The sequence below is a fragment of the Mesoplodon mirus genome, assembly GCF_964341445.2.
Source record: "Mesoplodon mirus genome assembly, chromosome: 17".
In the NCBI taxonomy this organism is placed as follows: Eukaryota; Metazoa; Chordata; class Mammalia; order Artiodactyla; family Ziphiidae; genus Mesoplodon; species Mesoplodon mirus.
In genome coordinates this window covers 18,114,999-18,134,377 of record NC_138993.1, presented here as the reverse complement: position 1 = coordinate 18,134,377, position 19,379 = coordinate 18,114,999, and the positions used below count along the sequence as shown (strand labels likewise).

General features: G+C 36.0%; 2 protein-coding genes across 7 annotated transcripts in view; both read right to left on the bottom strand.

The window, feature by feature from the left end:
- Positions 1–19,379, bottom strand: part of CAB39L (calcium binding protein 39 like) — a 105,594-nt gene that overhangs the window by 41,149 nt on the left and 45,066 nt on the right. For all 6 annotated transcript variants that reach the window (XM_082602648.1, XM_082602650.1, XM_082602649.1 and 3 more), the window contains 2 exons: positions 9,296–9,437; positions 4,458–4,622 (listed from right to left, as the gene is read on the bottom strand). In XM_082602648.1, coding sequence (XP_082458774.1) covers positions 4,458–4,622; positions 9,296–9,397 — 267 coding nt within the window. In that variant the 5' untranslated portion in view covers positions 9,398–9,437. The remainder of the gene's footprint in view (positions 1–4,457; positions 4,623–9,295; positions 9,438–19,379) is intronic.
- Positions 10,377–12,612, bottom strand: LOC309792725 (60 kDa heat shock protein, mitochondrial-like). The gene has a single exon (XM_082602493.1). The coding sequence runs from the start codon at positions 12,556–12,558 to the stop codon at positions 10,837–10,839; it is 1,722 nt and encodes a 573-aa protein (XP_082458619.1). The 5' UTR covers positions 12,559–12,612; the 3' UTR covers positions 10,377–10,836.

The window sequence follows — 19,379 nt, the reverse complement described above, 5'->3', positions numbered from 1 at the left end:
CTGCTACCCAATCTAAACCAATGCCTTGGGCCACCATCACTGTTGTCAGCTCTGGATTTCAAATCCCTGCTCCTAGCTCCTCTCAGCCCTTGTTCATTGTCTTGCTTTCTACAACTAGTTATTTTCTCAACTAGTTATTTTATATACTGTTTATCCAAGTATAGAAAGCCGCCTCTTCTCCTTCATTTGACATATACTATTAGTACATAGTTCTTTTATCAAGGGTTTAAGGATAACAAAGGGTAATTATAGCACAGTGCAGAAACAACTTCAAATTGAATCCTACACATCATAATTAAAGATTATTAAAGATTCCTCAGCATTCCTGATCATCTTTTTCCTTAAGCCCCTTCCTCTGTCATGGCTCTGGAGCCTTCTCTCTCCCTTACTCCAAACTCTTCTCCTATCTCTCTTCTATTTCCTACTCCTATCAAGTTTAGCCAAAGAGACGGCATTTCTCAAATTTCTGTTATTTTACTCTGCAAAGGGAATCTAAGCTCTTTTCTTTCAGTCTTTTTCCTTCTAAACATTGCCTAGAGACCTCACCTTTCACAACTAACAAAAAAGCCCATGTAGGTGTCTTCTAAACAAAAGTTCTTTTTTTTTTTTTCTGTAAGGAATGCTCCATCCTTTTAGGTTATCTGGCAAAAGCTACAGCCCTTCCATAAAGTAATAATTTTCCTTTCCTGTTATAAAAATATACCAAAGATTTTACAGTCAAATGACTGTTATACTCTTCAAAGAAGCCCCAGGAGAGGCTATTCACTTACTGAAGTATTATCAATATTCTTGAATTATGCTCTACACATTTACTAATTCTTTAAGAAAAGTGGCTTCCTGCTGTGCTTCAGGACACCTTCCTTTGTTCCAATTCCCTTACCTCTGCTTCTATTTCTCATTCTCATACCTACATTGATTCATTCATCCAACCAATGGATATGGAACTAAGCATGGGAAATGCAGTCCTAGTACTCAAGATACTCTCAATCCAGAAGGAGCTGTTCCAGGGCTACCTAAGAACCAAGAGATGAGGAGGGTGGGGTTCCATGTGATTAGACTGAGTTTTGAAGTTAGAGGGAGTTTTATCAAATGGTCACTAGTGTATATGGATACTTTAAGCTTGAGAAGGAAAGTTGCTGCCTGTGGGCTGATCATTCATGCTTCCAGTCCATAGAAATACACAGCACATTTCTGCAAGCGGGCTCATAATGCCAGTAATGGTGCATCCTTCCTGAAAATACTATGAGTATATAGTTGGTGGAATGCTTAAAACTGAACCATTTTCAATTTTAACTGTTTTTCATTCATTCATTCAACCAAGAAGTATTTATAAGTATTTATTTTCTATGGGTTTGATTGAGGAGGACAGCTTCACCTACTGAATATCACATTCATTTATAACTATGTTCTAGGCATCAACTAAATGAACAAAGTCAAGAACCGTCTGGTCAATTATTCCTCAAAAAAGCTGAAAAAAAGAACTGTCTGCAATTATCATGATAATAGACCTTCATAATGATAGTGTTGAGTCATCAGTAAAAAATTATCACATCTAGTATATAATTTTGGAGGAGAGGCAAGTATACAATGCATGTTGTAAAGAAAATGTAAAGTAATCCACAAAAGTAATCTACTTAACTTTCTTCATTTGAAGAGTTAATCTTTAGCTACATGGAAAATGCACATATTCAGAAAGATAATTTTTCCCCAAGGATTCCAGAGAATAAAAGTTTACTCTACTTGATAATGTATAAGTCAATTTTTAGGCAATTGAATGTCTTAATCCCCAAATAATTTTTTTTAATTAATTAATTTATTTATTTATTTTTGGCTGTGTTGGGTCTTCGTTTCTGTGCGAGGGCGTTCTCTAGTTGCGGTGAGCGGGGGCCACTCTTCATTGTGGTGGGCGGGCCTCTCACTGTCGTGGCCTCTCTTGTTGCAGAGCACAGGCTCCAGATGCGCAGGCTCAGTAGTTGTGGCTCACGGGCCCAGTTGCTCCCGCGGCATGTGGGACCTTCCCAGACCAGGGCTCGAACCCGTGTCCCCTTCATTGACAGGCAGATTCTCAACCACTGCGCCACCAGGGAAGCCCCCCAAATAATTTATTTTATTTATTTATTTATTTTTTTTGCGGTACGCGGGCCTTTCACTGCCGTGGCCTCTCCCATTGCGGAGCGCAGGCTCTGGACGCCCAGGCTCAGCGGCCATGGCTCACGGGCCCAGCCGCTCCGCGGCACGTGGGATCCTCCCGGACCGGGGCACGAACCCGTGTCCCCTGCATCAGCAGGCGGACTCTCAACCACTGCGCCACCAGGGAAGCCCCTCCCCCAAATAATTTTAAAGTAAACTTCTCTATATTTATTTCCAGTATACCACGTAAAATAAGGGAAATTTGTATACGTGTTTCTTACTGTTCCTCTTTTGTTTTCTAAGCTAAAGCTGCACAAAGTTGTGAGGCACCCAAAGTTTTTCTCTGGTCTACTCCGATCTCCCCAATTCTTGGAGAGCACTTTGAACCTATGCTATTCTGTGGTCGCTCAAGGCTTCTCCAGGTCACTGGACCTGACGACATCTCATCCCTGACTCATTCTTCAAAACAGAACCAACCTTGGTCATATTCCTTCCAGCATCCCATTGCAAATTAAGCTAATCTCATAAACTAACTCAAGCTAACATATTAATTAGTGATGATAATAGCTTAATACATTGCTGCTTTCAGGGAAATGTGCAAAACAAGGGGAGATTTATAGAAATATAATACCGTATTCCAAGAGCAGGGAGTTTCCCAGTTATGGTCACTCACCAACTAAATTTAAAACTAAAATAATAAACAAAGAAACAAACATCAAAGGTTATAACAAAAATAAACCAGCTTACATTTAACTTAAGTTTGAGAAAGAGAGAAGATGAAAATATACTATCGGACATCTGTATATATTTGCACATGTATTTAGTGTTCTTCCATAACATGTATATGTATATATATTTTACTTTGTTTAATATTTAAAAACAATGATATAAGTTCATATTATTCCTATGTTATAGATGAGAAAGTTTAGTCTCAAAGAGGTTATGATACTAACTATCAAATGGCAGAGCAGGGACTCTATAAACAATCCTAAATCCAAGTCAAGTGTTTTTCCACTATGCACAGCTCCTACAAATGTCCATAATACCTCATTTTAAACTAAACTTAAAAAACATGAAAGTATATAAACACAATGATAAAACTACACTTTAATTCCACATATGCCAGGTTTAAAAAGGAAATGGGGAGTAAGATGGGGAGGGAGAGTGACAAGCCAGGCAAGAGGAAAAAGTAGGAAAGGATATTTTTGAGCAGAAAATGTCAAGGTTAGAGAAACAAATAAGAGAGGGAAGGAAAGAAAAAAACAGGTGTTTCTGAAAGGAAGGCTGTGAAGTCTGGGCCCTGAGAGGCCCTCATTCAGTGTAGTTTCTAGTCAACACACCTAACTTCACATCTCCAGAGCAGTCTTGCCCTCTGCTCCAGTCAGCCAAAATCTTCCCCCATCTAAGCCATCCAGAGAGCTGTGGGCTAGTATTTCCACAGATCCCCAGAGCCCTGACCTTATCTTGGTCTAATCACTGTAATGAGTTTCTTTTAACTTCCTTGGTGACAAAACTAAAAGCAATTTACTTCAGAAATCTCCATTCTCTTCTATCTTTGAGAATTAATGGAGATCCAAGCACTCACCTGAGAGTATCAAAAGCCTGATAGTAGTAACAAAACAACAAACAAATCAAAACCAAGACTTCCATCATTGAAATGTGCCTTACGTACATGTATTTCATTGAAAAACCACTGTTCTAAGTTAGATATACCATAGATAATAAAATGCTTACACATATTCACCACTTATGTTTCTAGGTGTTGTTTTATTTATTATTTAGGTAATTAGGTATAATTGCTTTCAAAATGAGATAAATATCCTATATTAGTAGCATTTAACAAACTTCTTAAATCATTGGTATAAATATTTCAATTAAAGAAACAGGTCTGGAGACAATAAGTTTGAATCTCAGCTTAGGCTCTTAATAACTGAGTGACTTAGGGGAAATTACTTAATATCTTTGAACTTTAGGGTCTTCACCTGTAAAACAAGACTAATAATATAGTACCAATCATATATAGGTTGCTTTAAGAATTAAATGAGATGAGTGCTTGGAAACTGTACAACATGCAGTAAGTACTCAACAAATGTTATCTATTATTATTATTATTATTGACCAGTAACTTTCTTACTTAGCTGCATAAAACTTAATTCCAGTATACCTTTTGCCTTTCTAAAAAAACGATTAAAGTGATTTTAGAACTTTCAGGGGAAAATGGGATTTTAAATAATATATAAACAGTAATAATAAAAAATTACAGTCAAATATTGGTATGTATATAAAAATTGAAAAACAGAATTGTCATCCTTTTGCAGATAGTTTACCTCAAAGTCTATCAGCTGTAGGTCGGCTATCAGTGTCACCAGCAGCCCACTATTGTAGAGTTCTTGTGCTAGCTGAGCCACAGCTTCTGTTGGGGGTTCCTTGTCACTTGTCCCACACAGAATTTCTTTCATTGCTTGCAGTGATTTCGACACTTCTTCTGAAGCCTAGTGACCAAAAAGTATGCTAATAGTTGAGTAATAAAAAATTTCAGGCTATAACCAAACAAACAAGAACCACTTATTGAGCCCTGCTTATTTATGATTAAAGAACTCTGTACAGTTACAAACAAAAACCATTCAGTAGGCACTGCGTTTTTTATTTCAGAAAATGTTACTAAAGTTAATTTATAAAAGAGAGATCTTTAGTATTTCTACTTAGAATAATTGAAATCATCTTCCTTTATTTTTAAAAAACTTTTTTAAATTAAAAAAAATGTTTTTACTTTTTGGCTGCACTGTGCAGCACGTGGGATTTTAGCTCCCTGACCAGGGATCGAACCCACACCCCCTGCAGTAGAAGTGTGGAGTCTTAACCACTGGACCGCCAGGGAAGTCCCCATGCACTTCCTTAAATCATACTCATATTGAACTTTACTAGTAATTAATTATAAATTTAACTTATAAATTAAATTCAGTCCATTTTGAAGACTTATTAGTAGCTAGTAGTCTTTATTTAAATCATTTGTTAATGGTTTTCAACAAATTCCTATTATTCTGGTTTTTTTAATGGAGTAGGTACAAAATCATATATTGTCAAAACCCATAACCTTTGTCAATCCACTGATCCCTCACACATAACCATTATCTTTTTGTTATCTATGAAACTTAAAAAAAAAAAAGCAAAAGATCTCACTATATTTTTTTAAATGTCCTCATATTTTATATGTTACTTTGCTTTTATTAATTCTTAAAAAATTTTTTTAAATTAATTTATTTTATTTTAGGCTGTGTTGGCTCTTTGTTGCTGTGCGTGGGCTTTTCTCTAGTTGTGGCGAGCAGGGGCTACTCTTCATTTGCGGTGCGTAGGCTTCTCATTGTGGTGGCTTCTCTTGTTGTGGTTGCGGAGCACAGGCTCTAGGTGCTTGGGCTTCAGTAGTTGTGGCTCTCGGGCTCAAGAGTGCAGGCTCAGTAGTTGTGGCGCACGGGCTCAGTTGCTCCGCGGCATGTGGGATCTTCCCAGACCAGGGCTCGAACCCATGTCCCCTGCATTGGCAGGCAGATTCTTAGCCACTGCGCCACCAGGGAAGCCCTCACTGCATTTTAAAAAATAATAGGAGAATACATAGAGGTAGAAAGTACATTAGTGAGTATTAGGGCCTAGGTAAGGGAGAAGGAGGTGCTGAAAATTAGAAATTAGATAGTGGAGATGGTCACACAACCTTGTGAATAAACTAATAACCACTGAATTGTACACTTTAAAATGGTGGATTATATGGTATTATAATTATACTCAATAGAAAATTTTTTAAAAAACAGCTGAAGATAAATAAATAAATAGATAAATAAATAAAGCAAGCAAGCAAGCAAGCAAGCATGGGATACCAAAAAAAAAAAAAAAAAAAAAAACAGGTGAAGAAAAAAAACAGGCCAATTAGTTAACAATTTGCTGAATGTTTTTAAAGAAATGTAGTTTTATTACTTTCAAGTATTGTATTCTAATCATTATAATTGAAGAAGGAAATGAGGAGAATAAGGCAAAATAATAAAAGTAACTCATAGTAGCATGACACTACTTAAAAAATTAATTTCCAGATACATTTTATGATATTGCTAAAGCAATCCTTAATTTATTAAAGGTTGGAAGTTCCTTAAATTGTGACATAAATCCACAGAAGATTATTTTAAACATATATAGAGTTAAGAATAATTATAGGGCCTCCCTGGTGGCGCAGTGGTTGAGAGTCCGCCTGCCGATGCAGGGGATACGGGTTCGTGCCCCGGTCTGGGAGGATCCCATATGCCACGGAGCGGCTGGGCCCGTGAGCCATGGCCGCTGGGCCTGCACATCCGGAGCCTGTGCTCCGCAACGGGGGGAAGCCACAACAGTGAGAGGCCCGCATACCGCAAAAAAAAAAAAAAAAAAGAATAATTATAAAGCAGACACCAGTGTGACCATAAGAGAGGTCAAGAAATAGAACATTTTTAGCATCCCAGAAGTCACTTGAATGCCCCTTTTTCAGCCGGAAGTAAATCCTTTTATGTTTTTGATGACAATCATTTATTTACTTTTCTTTATAGCTTTCTCACCTATGTTTGTATCCCAAAACAACATAGTTTAGTTCTGCTGATTTGGAATAGTACCTGTACCCTCTTATGATTGCTTCTTTCACTCAACACTGTATTTGGGAGGTTCATCCTTGCCGCTGCATGTAGCAGCAGTTCTTTAATATTCATTGCTCTGTAGTATTCCATCAATGGCTGGACCACAACTTCTCACTTCTACTGTTGATGGACATCAGGGTTGTTTCCACTGAGGGGTTACTATGAACAACAATGCTATGAACATTCTTGACACGCATCCTGGTGCATGTTTGCAAGAACATCTCTAGAGTTTATACTAGGAGGGGAACTGCAGGGTCTTAGAACATGTATATCTTCATATTTAACAGATAATATACTAAACTCATTTCCAAACACCAATTTATACTTTATCACTCATAGTGAATGAAAGTTCTTATTGCTCTCCACACTTGTCAACATTTAATACCATCAGACATTTTTCATTTTTGACAAGATAGTAGGAATGTAATACGAATTTACTGTTGTTCTAATTGGGCTTTTCCTGATCACTGATGAAAATTAGTGTCGTTTTATGTCTTTTCCTTTTTCCCCTCTTTTGTTATTTAGATTCACTCTTATATGAAGGTCATTTCTTCATTCTACTGAGCCAATATTTTGCTCAATATTACAAAGTACACTGGAAATAAAAATATATTTCTACATTCCTTATAAGATGTAGGATAAAAAACATATTTCTACATCATTACAAGAATACAATATTGTATCATTCACTGGGACAGAAAGATACTATTAGCTCAAGGGTATTTATTTTACAGATATCTTGAATCTTGCCATAAACTAGTCACTTTAGAGACAAATTATATATGTAGGATTCAATGTCCCTTTGAAGGAATAACTAAATTACTAAAAACCCCTTCCTCTAAGGAAGCCCTTCTTGGTAGGACTTTAAAACAATGTTAAAATGAGGCTGCACTGGGAATTCCCTGGCAGTCCAGTAGTTAGCACTCTGCATTTTCACTGCAGGGGGCGCGGGTTCGATCCCTGGTCAGAGAACTAAGATCCCACATGCTGCGTGGTGTGCCAAAAAAAAAAAAAAAAAAAAAAAAAAGAGGCTGCACTGTAGTAGAAACTATCAGTTGATCTTTAAATATAAACTTTTTACCCTCCATGTCAGTATAATATTATATACCAGTATAACCCCTTAGATTTTTTTTTCATTCTGAGTTTTTTTCCTTCCAGTTTTATTAAAATATAATTGACATACAGCACTGTATAAATTTCAGGTGTACAGCATAATGATTCGACTTACATACATCATGAAATAATTATCACAATAAGTTTAGTGTACATCCATCATTGCATATAGATACAAACTTAAAGAAACAGAGAAGAAAATAATATATTTTTCCTTGTGATGAGAACTCAGGATTTATTCTCTTAATAACTTCCATATATAACATACAGCAGTGTTACTTACATTTATCATGTTGTACCTTACACCTCGAGTACCTACTTATCTTACAATTGGAGGTTTGTATCTTTTGACTGTCTACATCCAATTCCCTCTCCCCAGTACCCCTGCCTCTGGTAACCACAAATCTGATCTCTTTTTCTGAGTTTCTTTGTTTTTGAAGTATAATTGACCTACAACACTGTTAGTTTCTGTTTTACAACATAGTGATTCAACATTTCTATACATTTCAAAATGATCACCACAGGACTTCCCTGGTGTCCAGCGGTTAAGACTCTGAGCTCCGAATGCAGATGGCCCGGGTTCGATCCCTGGTCAGGGAACTGGATCCCGCATGCTGCAACTAAGAGCCTGCATGCTGTAACTAAAAGATCCTGCACACTGCAACAAAGATCCCGTGCGCCGCAACTAAGACCTGGCACAGCCAAATAAATAAATAAATATTTTTAAAATATATATAAAAAAACCCAGAATGATCACCACAATAAGTCTAGTTACGATATGTCACCATACAAAGGTATTACATAGTTATTAACTATATTCTCTACACTGTATCTTTCACACCCATGCAACTGTAAGTTTGTACCTCAATCTCCCTCAGCAATTTCTTCCCCCTCCAACGCCAACCCACCTCCCCTCTGGCAACCACCTGTTTGTTCTCTGTATCTATAACTCTGTTTCTGCTTTATATTTGTTCATTTGTTTTGTTTTGTTTTTTAGATTCCACATATAAGTGAAATCACACAGTATTTGCCTTTCTCTGACTTATTTCTCTTAGCATAATGGACCTCTAGGTCCATCCATGTTGCTGCAAATGGCAAGATATCATTCTTTTTTATGACTGAAATGGATTGGTGGTTGCCAGAGGTGGAGGGTGGGGTGTTACCCCTTAGTTTAAGTCTAGAGGGATCCAAGGTTGGTCAGAGGCTCTAGAAAGTGAACAAAGAGTTCAAGACAACAGACTCAACAATTATCAGTTGCATAAAACCTGGAATCAATTTAAACGTACTTACAAAGACCCTACGAGTGCATCACAGACCATGTTTAGGATTCTTCATTAGCTTTTACATTAGCTTTTTGGTCTATTCATGTATTTTAATAAAAATGTTATTATTTTAGCTCATACCTTATCTGTCTTTCTGTCTTGCTTTTCCAAAACGGCCATGTTGTCTTTCAGAATTTTCACGATTTCTGCTGGATTTTTGTGCGATTTACTAAACAAAGGCATTTTTTTAATCTATAGAAATCTCTTCTTCCAATGTGGAATGCTAAAAACAAACAAACAAATAAACAAAAATTATAATTATAATTCTTAACATGATTAAATTGTTATACCAAAATGTCTTATAAGTTTTCAATAACCAATTCAGTAATATGAAACATTAAAATCAGTCAAACTAAAACAAGTTTCATTGGGACTTCCCTGGTGGTCCAGCAGTTAAGACTCTGTGCTCCCAATGCAGGGGGCCCAGGTTCGATCCCTGGTCAGGGAACTAGATCCCATATGCCGCAACTAAAGGTCCCGCATGCCACAACTAAAGATCCCACATATCAACTAAAGAATCTGCATGCTGCAACTAAAGATCCTGCGTACTGCAACTAAGACCCAGCGAAGCCAAATAAATAAATACATAAATATTAAAAAAAATAAATAAAACAAGTTTCACCAGGTTTTGTGCCAAATTTAAATTAATATAAAATATTTTAAGAAAGATCTTTTTTAAAGTTTATACCTAAAAGTTTTTACTCAAAGTTTAAAATCTTTCCTAAAATAGAAATTCAAGATTTATGCAAGAATGGGGAAAGGAGTATTTTTAGAGAATAACCTGATATTTAAAACTAGATATTTTGACTAAAGAGAGTGATGATGATGATGGTGATAATAATAATCATAGATAAAACATGTAAAACAAAAGTGGGATTAGGATCCACATACTTTGGTAAAGCAATGTTTAAAAACATGCCACTCCATAGCAATCACAAAATTAAAATGTAAAATTGTTTAGAATCTGTTTTTTATTTACTCTTCAAATATTCAGCTGGCATACTCACTGATGAAATGAGGACTACCATGATGGGGGGTGAAGTGGGAGCGGAACAGGAAAATCAGTTCTTCTTTTTGAGAACATCTATTTACATAGAGCAGAGAAAGCCAAATATAGCTGTCATTGCCCTATTTACACTAAAAATGTGTTATTTTTTTTTTAACTTTAAACAATTTTTATTACACAAAGGTTGTCACATAATTGGATATTGCTCTACTCTGTACACAATTATTCTTACTCTCCACAGAAAGGCTGCTTCTTAACTTCTCATCTGTTGATGGCAATCACTAAAATCCTGATTTTAACAGAATAGTAGTAAAAATGCCTCAGTGATTTAAGTTGAAAGCAGTACATTGGTGCATGGCTCTTATACTCATTTACCAGGAATGTACAAATGTCTTTATTCAAAAATACAAAATAAATTATCTGTAGGCATGGACAATGACAGCAGTAAACCATTCTATGTTGTCAACTGAAACCAGTAACTGACGGTTATAGTGATTTTCTGAAACCTCAGCCAGCCTCTTCTTCAGTCACCTCCTTCAACTGACCTCTCAAAGTTATTGGTGAGGAACACTGCCTCTCACAGCTCATGAATGATGGTAAAGCCCTATTCTAGGAATTAGAACATGCCACCTCCCATCCCACCTCCCATCCCACCCATTCCGCCCATCCCAGGATCCTTCTCTTCTTTAGGAATTTCTGTGACTACAACTTCTGCTGTAGTTAACAGAGAGGCCACTCCAGCAGCATCCAGTAATGCAGTTCTTACAACCTTAGTTGGATCGATGATTCCTTTTTCCACCATATTCACAAATTCTCCAAGCATAGCATCATAACCAACTTCTGAAGAACTTTGCAAAATTTTCTCAACTATCAATGATCCTTCGACACCTGCATTCTTAGCAATGGTCATTGCAGGAATTTTGAGTGCTTTTTTAATAATTTCTATACCAATTTTTTGATCTTCGTTAGCTGGAGTTATTGAATCCAAGGCTGGAAGGCACCGAAGCAGGGCACAGCCCCCTCCCAAAACAATGCCTTCTTCAACAGCAGCTCGTGTAGCATTAAGGGCATCTGTAACTCTGTCTTTCTTTTCATTCACTTCAACATCACTTGTCCCACCAATCTTTAGCACAGCAACACCATCTGAGAGTTTTGCCAGACGTTCATTCAATTTTTCCTTTTCATATTCACTAGTTGTAATATCTAACTGCTCGATGATTTCTTGAATACGCTTTTCGAGTTGAGCCTTATCACCTTTTCCTTTCAAGAGCATGGCATCATCTTTGGTCACAATGACCTCTCCAACTTTTCCTAAGTCATGAGGCTGAACATCTTCAAGATTTAGAGTTAGTCCTTCTTCTCCAAATACTGCGCCGCCAGTAGCAATAGCCATGTCTTTAAGCTGGTTCTTTCTATTGTCACCAAAACCTGGAGCTTTGACTGCTACAACCTGAAGACCAACTTTCAGCCTATTCAAAACGAGTGTACTTAGAGCTTCTCCATCAACATCTTCAGCAATTATGACCAAGGGCTTACGGTAAGCATTGGCAATTTCAAGAGCAGGAACAATGGACTGGACACTAGAAATTTTCTTTTCACTTAACAGAACATAGGCATCTTGGAATTCACATTTCTGACCTTTTGATGTATTAATAAAGTATGGAGAGATACACCCTCTATCAAACTTCATGCCTTCAATAATTTCTAATTCATCATTCAGTGTTTTTCCATCCTTTACTGTGATAACGCCCTTTCTTCCAACCTTTTTCATCGCGTCAGAAATGATGTTGCCGATTTCTTTGTCTCCATTTGCAGAAATCGTAGCAACCTGGGCAATCTCTTCCGGGGTTGTCACAGGTTTAGACTGCTTCTTAAGTTCAGCAATTACAGCATCAACAGCTAACATCACACCTCTCCTGATTTCCACTGGGTTAGCACCTTTGCTGATCTTCTCGAAGCCTTCCTTGGCAGTGGAGCGTGCCAGGACAGTAGCAGTAGTGGTGCCATCCCCAGCCTCTTCGTTTGTGTTATTGGCAACATCTTGAACGAGTTTCGCACCAATATTTTTATATTTATCTTTTAAGTCAATGGACTTTGCAACAGTCACACCATCTTTTGTCACTTTGGGACTTCCCCAACTCTGTTCAATAATCACCGTCCTTCCCTTTGGCCCCATAGTAACGGCTACAGCATCAGCTAAAAGGTCTACACCTTGAAGCATTAAGGCTCGGGCATCTGCACCAAATTTTACATCTTTGGCATAAGCCCGAGTGAGATGAGGAGCCAGTGCCCTGGACACTGGCCTAATCTGGCGAAGGACTGCGGGCAATCGAAGCATTTCTGGGGCAGCGGCACAGCTAGAGAGCGACGAGACAGGCCGTCGGCGGCGAGTGAGGGAAAAATGTGTTATTTTTTTTTAAGAAAAATATCTAAAATTAAAGGCTCCAGTTAGTAGAGGCATATTCATTTACTTTACATTTATTAGCAAAAATATTTCAAATGTTACAGAAATATGATGTAATAAATCAAAGGCTCCCATTAACCAGTCATCCAGAGGCAACAACTATTATCAGTTTTGATACATATTCCTCCTGAATTTTTTCTATGTATATAAAAATATATTTTTTAAAACCAAAATAGAATAAATACTAAATATAGTATTTTTCAAATTTTCCCCACTTTTTATATCTTGAATATCATTCTATGAGTATATGTTTAGATGCACTACAATCTTTTTATAGCAATATCCATTATACAAACATATTATGTAATTACTTCTAGTATTTGGTAATTTCTTATTAAATTATTATATAATTTATTTTACCAATACCTTTATTGATAGACTTTTGGGTTAATTCCATTTTTCCTCATGTTTTTCTTATTAACAATGATGCAATTAATCAATAAAGAATATTGTACACAGCAGTCGATAGCAACACTCTAAGCAGTTATTCCTCTGGCATAACCTTGGCTATGGTTCTAAATATTTACTTCATTTCCCTAGACTCCTACTTCCCAAATCTGGTTCCCTAGGACTTCTGTCAAATCTCTGAGTTACCTTATATGCTTCCAGAAACTTTCTTCAGTATTTGTTGTTTGTGATCAAGAATAATGCTAAGTGGCACTTAACATACCTGCTAAACAAACAGGAGGTACTTAAACCCCCAAATTGTTCTGAGTTGGTAATTCATCTGCTATGATTCCAAAGTTATCACCCTTGTCTGCGCGTCATTTGCTCTATCTGTAAAATGAGTGTTTTGTTTTTTAACTGTGAATTCACCTAGTCATATCACTTAACTCATATTTTTTTCATCTCATTCATGAAGATATCAAGAAAAAATTTTCCAAATGCTCTGGGAAAGCCCAGATACATTATATTTATTTGTTAGTACCAGTTTAGTTACCTTATTTTATTTTTTAATACATCCCCATGACTCACTTATTTTGTAACCAGAAGTTTGTACCTTTTGACCCCCTTCACCCATTTCATCCACACCCCACCCTCCACCTCTGGCAACAACCAATTTGCTCTGTGTACTTATGAGCTTGGTTTTTGGTTTTTTTAGATTCCACATATAAGTGAGATCATACGGTATATGTCTTTTTCTGATTTATTTCACTTAGCGTAATGCCCTCAAAGGCCCATCCATGTTGCCACAAATGGCAAGATTTCATTCTTTTTATGGCTGAATAATATTCCATTATACATACACACACACACACACACACACACACACACACACATAGAACATATGCTTTATCTGTTCATCCATTGATGGGCACTTAGGTTGTTTCCATATCTTGGCTATTGTAAATAATGCTGCAGTAAACATGAGGGTGCATATTTCTTTATGAATTAGCTTTTTCATGTTCCTTGGATAAGTACCCAGAAGTGGAATTGCTATATCATATGGTAGTTCTATTTTTAATTTTTTGAGGAACCTTTATACTGCAAGGGGGATTCTTAAAGATAGAGCATCATATTTCGAATTAGATAGGCCAAATACAGCGAGCTCTAGCATATTCATCACTGGTCCACACCCATTCTAACTCCATCAACGCCAAAGATAAAGTATGTAAGGTGCAGTCCTGAAAATGGTGCCTCCTTGGGATAAAGTGGTAATAGTAATAAATTCTATGTCAGAGTTTTTAGAACACACGTTATATTTCAACAACACAAGAAGCAGGAACAGGAGAAGATGCCGTGCTAAGTCCAACAGACTGACATTAAGTGAATGCCTCCTGGGCACTGAAAACTGTGGTGAGGTTGCACACATCAACCTGCCCTCCGGCGTTAGTACTGACAGCAGGCCATGCAGCACACAAATATCAGAGGACTGACATGGGCCCTATTGTACTTTTCCACTTTCCAAAGTAAGTGAACAGAATAAACAACAAATAAATAGGTTCTACTAAAAAAAAAAAGCACAAGCAAAGGGGAGAAATGCCCTGTGGACTTTGACAGGAAAGGTTACTTCCAAAATTAATTCTCTGTAGGAGATAGAATAGATATAATTGGTAAAATAAAAATTAAAAAAAGGAAGAGAAGAACTTAGACAAAAAGAGAGCTGGTCAAGATAAAAGATCAAAAACACATAATATACACACGTATACAGAAACACCCCAAAATGCAGCATGGTAATCCAAATCTGCATACAGCAGAAATGACCCCACAGAAAATTGATTGAGGACAACCAAAAGGTACACAATTAGTTAGTCTATATTTATTCATTCAGAAAATATTTACTGAGCACCTGTAAGGTGTGAGGCGTTGCACTAGTAAATGCAAAATAAGCCTCAGAGGGTGCACAATGTAGTGGAGACACAGCCACACAAAGGGTTTTGCCAGAATGCCAGAAAAGGTTAAACAAACTTAAATGATGGAGAAAAGGTACTTGGTGTGTGTTCGTGTGTATGTGTGCATAGTATATATTATGGAAATATGGAGAAGATACAGTGTTATATCTATAAAAACGGGTATTACAACAATGAAAAGAGATGGAGGAAGACAACAAATGCAAAAGGAACTAAAAAATGGAGAAAAGCAACAAAGATAAAACAGCTTAAGCAGAAAAAAAGATCTAAATGTGGTCATTTACAGGATTTTTCTAGTTGAGATTAATGATGAGACCCCAAATTCAGTGCCTTGTGGCTTTTAGAAGAAACCAACATTCTTCTCTTAAAGCTCATTCCTACAAAACGACTGTTAACAACAAAAAGGATAAAAATTAAGTTGTCTTTGGACTTCCATAAAACTACATGTCATAAAACCATGGAGAGAATCTACAGAGTGAAAGGGAAAGGGAAAGTCTATAACCTCACAATTAAGTCTCTAGCCAACATATTTATGTGTGAATAGACTGTGTACACTTACTAAAATTTTTACAAAAAAGATGAGATGGAGTCAAACCCACAAGAGTTCAAGAAAATAAATGCTAAAAACCATAAATAGTTCTTGAAAGGGAGCCTTGACATTGCTGGCAGAACATTTGGGAGGGTGCAAATCTACAATTCATTCATGTGGGAATAAAAATAAATAAGGATTCAACTAAATAAGTTAAAAAGGAAACTGCCTCAAAAATCTCAAGAAAAGAATGATGGAAATAACAATAGAATTAGAAATAACTGAATCGGAAAAGTAAAAGAAAAAGAAAATCTCTGGTACTTTTTGGTGCCTGTTTTTTTCTGGTGCTGGACCTGTCTGCTCTCCTTCCCACCCCACCCTACCAAAAGGGTGGGAACATGACCCAGGCGGGGCCAGAGTATTCCTTCCACTGCCCTGGCTACAGCAATTGGCTCACAAATGGATTGTGACACCATCAAGCTAATCAAAATGCTTCAACAGGACTTTTTCCCCTAGGTATTTTAATTTAATTTAGTTTAAATAAAATATTTAGGGCATCTAGAAGAAGAAATAGAGAACAATGTAACAAGTTCCTGTATATTTACCACCCAGCTTAAAAAATGAAACAACGAAAGCAATGCACTTGGTACAATTTTCTGATCCCATTTCCCTCTGTCTCATACTGTACCTATTTATCATGTACCCTTACCTATACATGCTTTCACACTTCTACTAATATTACAGACAATATGTGATATTGTTGTGTATGCTTTAAAGCGTTATAGAAATTGTATTACATGGCCAGTTTCTTTTTTTCTCCCTCAACATTGTGTTTATGAGATTCATTTGTGTTAATACACAAATCTCACGTTTATCTTACGTGCTGTATAGCATCCCACTGTATGACTATACCACAATTTATTTATCAGTTCTCCGAGTTCTAATTATTTTCAATTGTTTATTATTACACGCATAATCATAACACAGATTCTTTTGCCGGTCTACTTATACATTTGTATGAGAATTTCTCTAGGGCAGTGGTTTCAACTTTTTAAATAGTGACTTGTAGTAAGAAATGCATTTTATATTGTGATCCAGAGCAAAGGAATGTATAAATGATTGTATAATTGTTTCATGAAACAATACTTGACCTCTGGATAGATTCCATTCTGTTCTATCCTACATTATTTTTTTAAAAAGTGTTGATCATTATCCATTAATTCACTACCTGCTAATTAGTATGCAAAATGTCATTACAGGGGGAAACTAGATGAAGGGTATACAGGATCTCTCTGTATTATTTCTTATAACTGCATGTGAATCTTTAGTTATCTCAAAATAAAAAGTTAAAAATAAAGAATCCATCACTATGAAAAATCGACAGTGATAATCCAACATAAGGATAATTACTGTTCCTGAAGTAGAAAACTAACAAATGAAAGATGTACTTAAAGATGTACACGATGTGTCTATTTGTCTACTCAATCCTTCAGCAAGCCACCCTTTTAATTAGCCACAGAACTATTTCTGGAATGTGGCTCAGCTAATGTTAATGGTATTATCTGAATGAGATTTGTGATACATCTAAAATTTTTCATCTTGATGTTTTTCTGTATTATCTATAATAGTGGGGAATAAACCCATGTAACTAAGAAAAGAACCGAATAGAAAAACCTATTTTGTTTTTGAATAGAAAAACTGAATATTATTAAAATGTCAATAATCCTAAAGTCCATAATTTGATACAATTCCAGTCACAAGTCCAAAAAAGTTTTTAGTAACTAAATTAAGCCAAGAATACCAAAAAAAACTCACAAGGATAACGAGTTATAAAAAGGAAGATTTCTTACGAGGGAATGAAATTAAAAGTGCTATCAAGTGCTATAAGTGAAACAGTGACACAAGAAAAACAGACCAATGGAACAAAAGAGGCCAGATACAGATGTTATTATAAGTGACTTTCAAACTTCTGGATGTAAAATAATTTCTCTAATTTTAGAAGTGATGAAATAAATCTCAAAAAAAGACTGACAAATCAGTTAATATAAATATGTTACAAATCTAATAAATTGTTTTGAATTTTTATGGATAAAATAATAAAAACACTGTAGGCAAACAACAAATAAGAGAATTCTGTGACATGATATGAAAGACAGAGGGCTAATATCATTATAAAAGGAGATCTAAGACAAATAAGAAAATCATTAAGAAATAATACATAGATATTAGAAAACCACAAAGGAGGAAATACAGTTAAACACATAGTAAATGTTTATTCTCTATAATGGAAAAATGCAAACTTAAAGTGAAGGACTATTTTGCCCATCATATAAGAAAGTTTTTTGTTGTTGTTCTGAGAAAATTCAATTCTATTGATGGTGAGATGCAACAGGCCCTCTCTTTTCTTACTGGTGGGAGTAAAAATTGGACAATAATTTGGCAATATGGATCTAGAGCCTTTAAATGTTCACAACCTCTGACTTTAGTAATCCTGCTTCTATCAATCTGTCCTAAGAAAATAAACTAACAAAGGTTATCTTTATAACTTTTTTCCCCACATTTTAACATCTCTAAAATGTGCATGTGTCTTACAATTGATGGGACCTTACACTAACTGGCAGGGTTTTTTTTTGTTTTTGTTTTTTTTCTTTCTTAGTGGTAGAAGAGTATATGCCTTACAACCAATGGCTTCTTAGATTTGATGAAATATAGTATATGGCTATGAAAATGTTTACAAAGAACTTGAAATGAAACGTACATGTTAAAAAAACACTATCCCATAATATAGAGCATAACTACAACTATGTAAAAGCAAACAAAATCACAAATACACAAAACCTATGCATAGAAAAAATAATTTAAAAAAGTTAACAGTGATTGCCTCTGGGTAGTTGGCTTATAAATACTTAGTTTTCTTCTTCCTTCAAATTTTCTCTTTTGTCCCCAAACTTTGTTCAATAGATCATGCAAATGTTTTTACAATGGAAACACCTTCTCATAAATGATACTTTTAATGACTAAATAACCGTTTTTTAAAGTTCAAACTGTGGAATATCTGATCATCATGTCTTGTCAAAGCACTAGTCAAACAAATATGATTTCTGTTACTTTGGCTATGAAATTTCATTAAGAGTAGCACTTGGCTCAGATTCTGGAGAGAAAGCCAAAAAAAATTCTTCAGCTCTGCTCCCAGGGAACTCAGGCCCTGTTGATTTTTAGTAGATTTTGGCAGCTTGGCAGCATTCCCTTTCCTAAGACACAGTAGAATATTTCATATTCCTAACTTATGTGTGAGCGCTTCTAAAGATGACCCAAAGTCAATCACTCAAATGCCTCATCTGAACATGTTCAGTGACGTAAGTGGAGAGGAGTGTGTTTGAAGGGGGACGGGGAAAGGGAAGCTAGGAGAAGAGGTCATTTGGGGCATTAAATACCCTCACTGTTATCCCTTAAAGTATTTTAAAGGGGAATAAATGTCTATCTGTAGGTGGCTAATGAGTATCTCTAGGCCTTTATGTCTAACCTGCAAATTTGCTGTTCAATAATAGTTTTCATTTCAAAGATTTTCCACGAAAGCTTAAGGGAGTGGGAAATTTATCATTGAAGACAAGAGAAGTCTCAAGATTTCCATAGGTAAAACCATAAAAAACGTAACCAAACTGCTAACTCACTGTAAGAAAGTCAACTCAAAAATGAGCCTTGTTTTCCTTCATATAGGTTATTTTGCAATGAACAATAAGTAAGAAAGGAAGATTTCCAAAAGCCTTTCATAGAGCTTGCTAATTTAAACTTAGTCACAGGTACCTCCGCTCAAA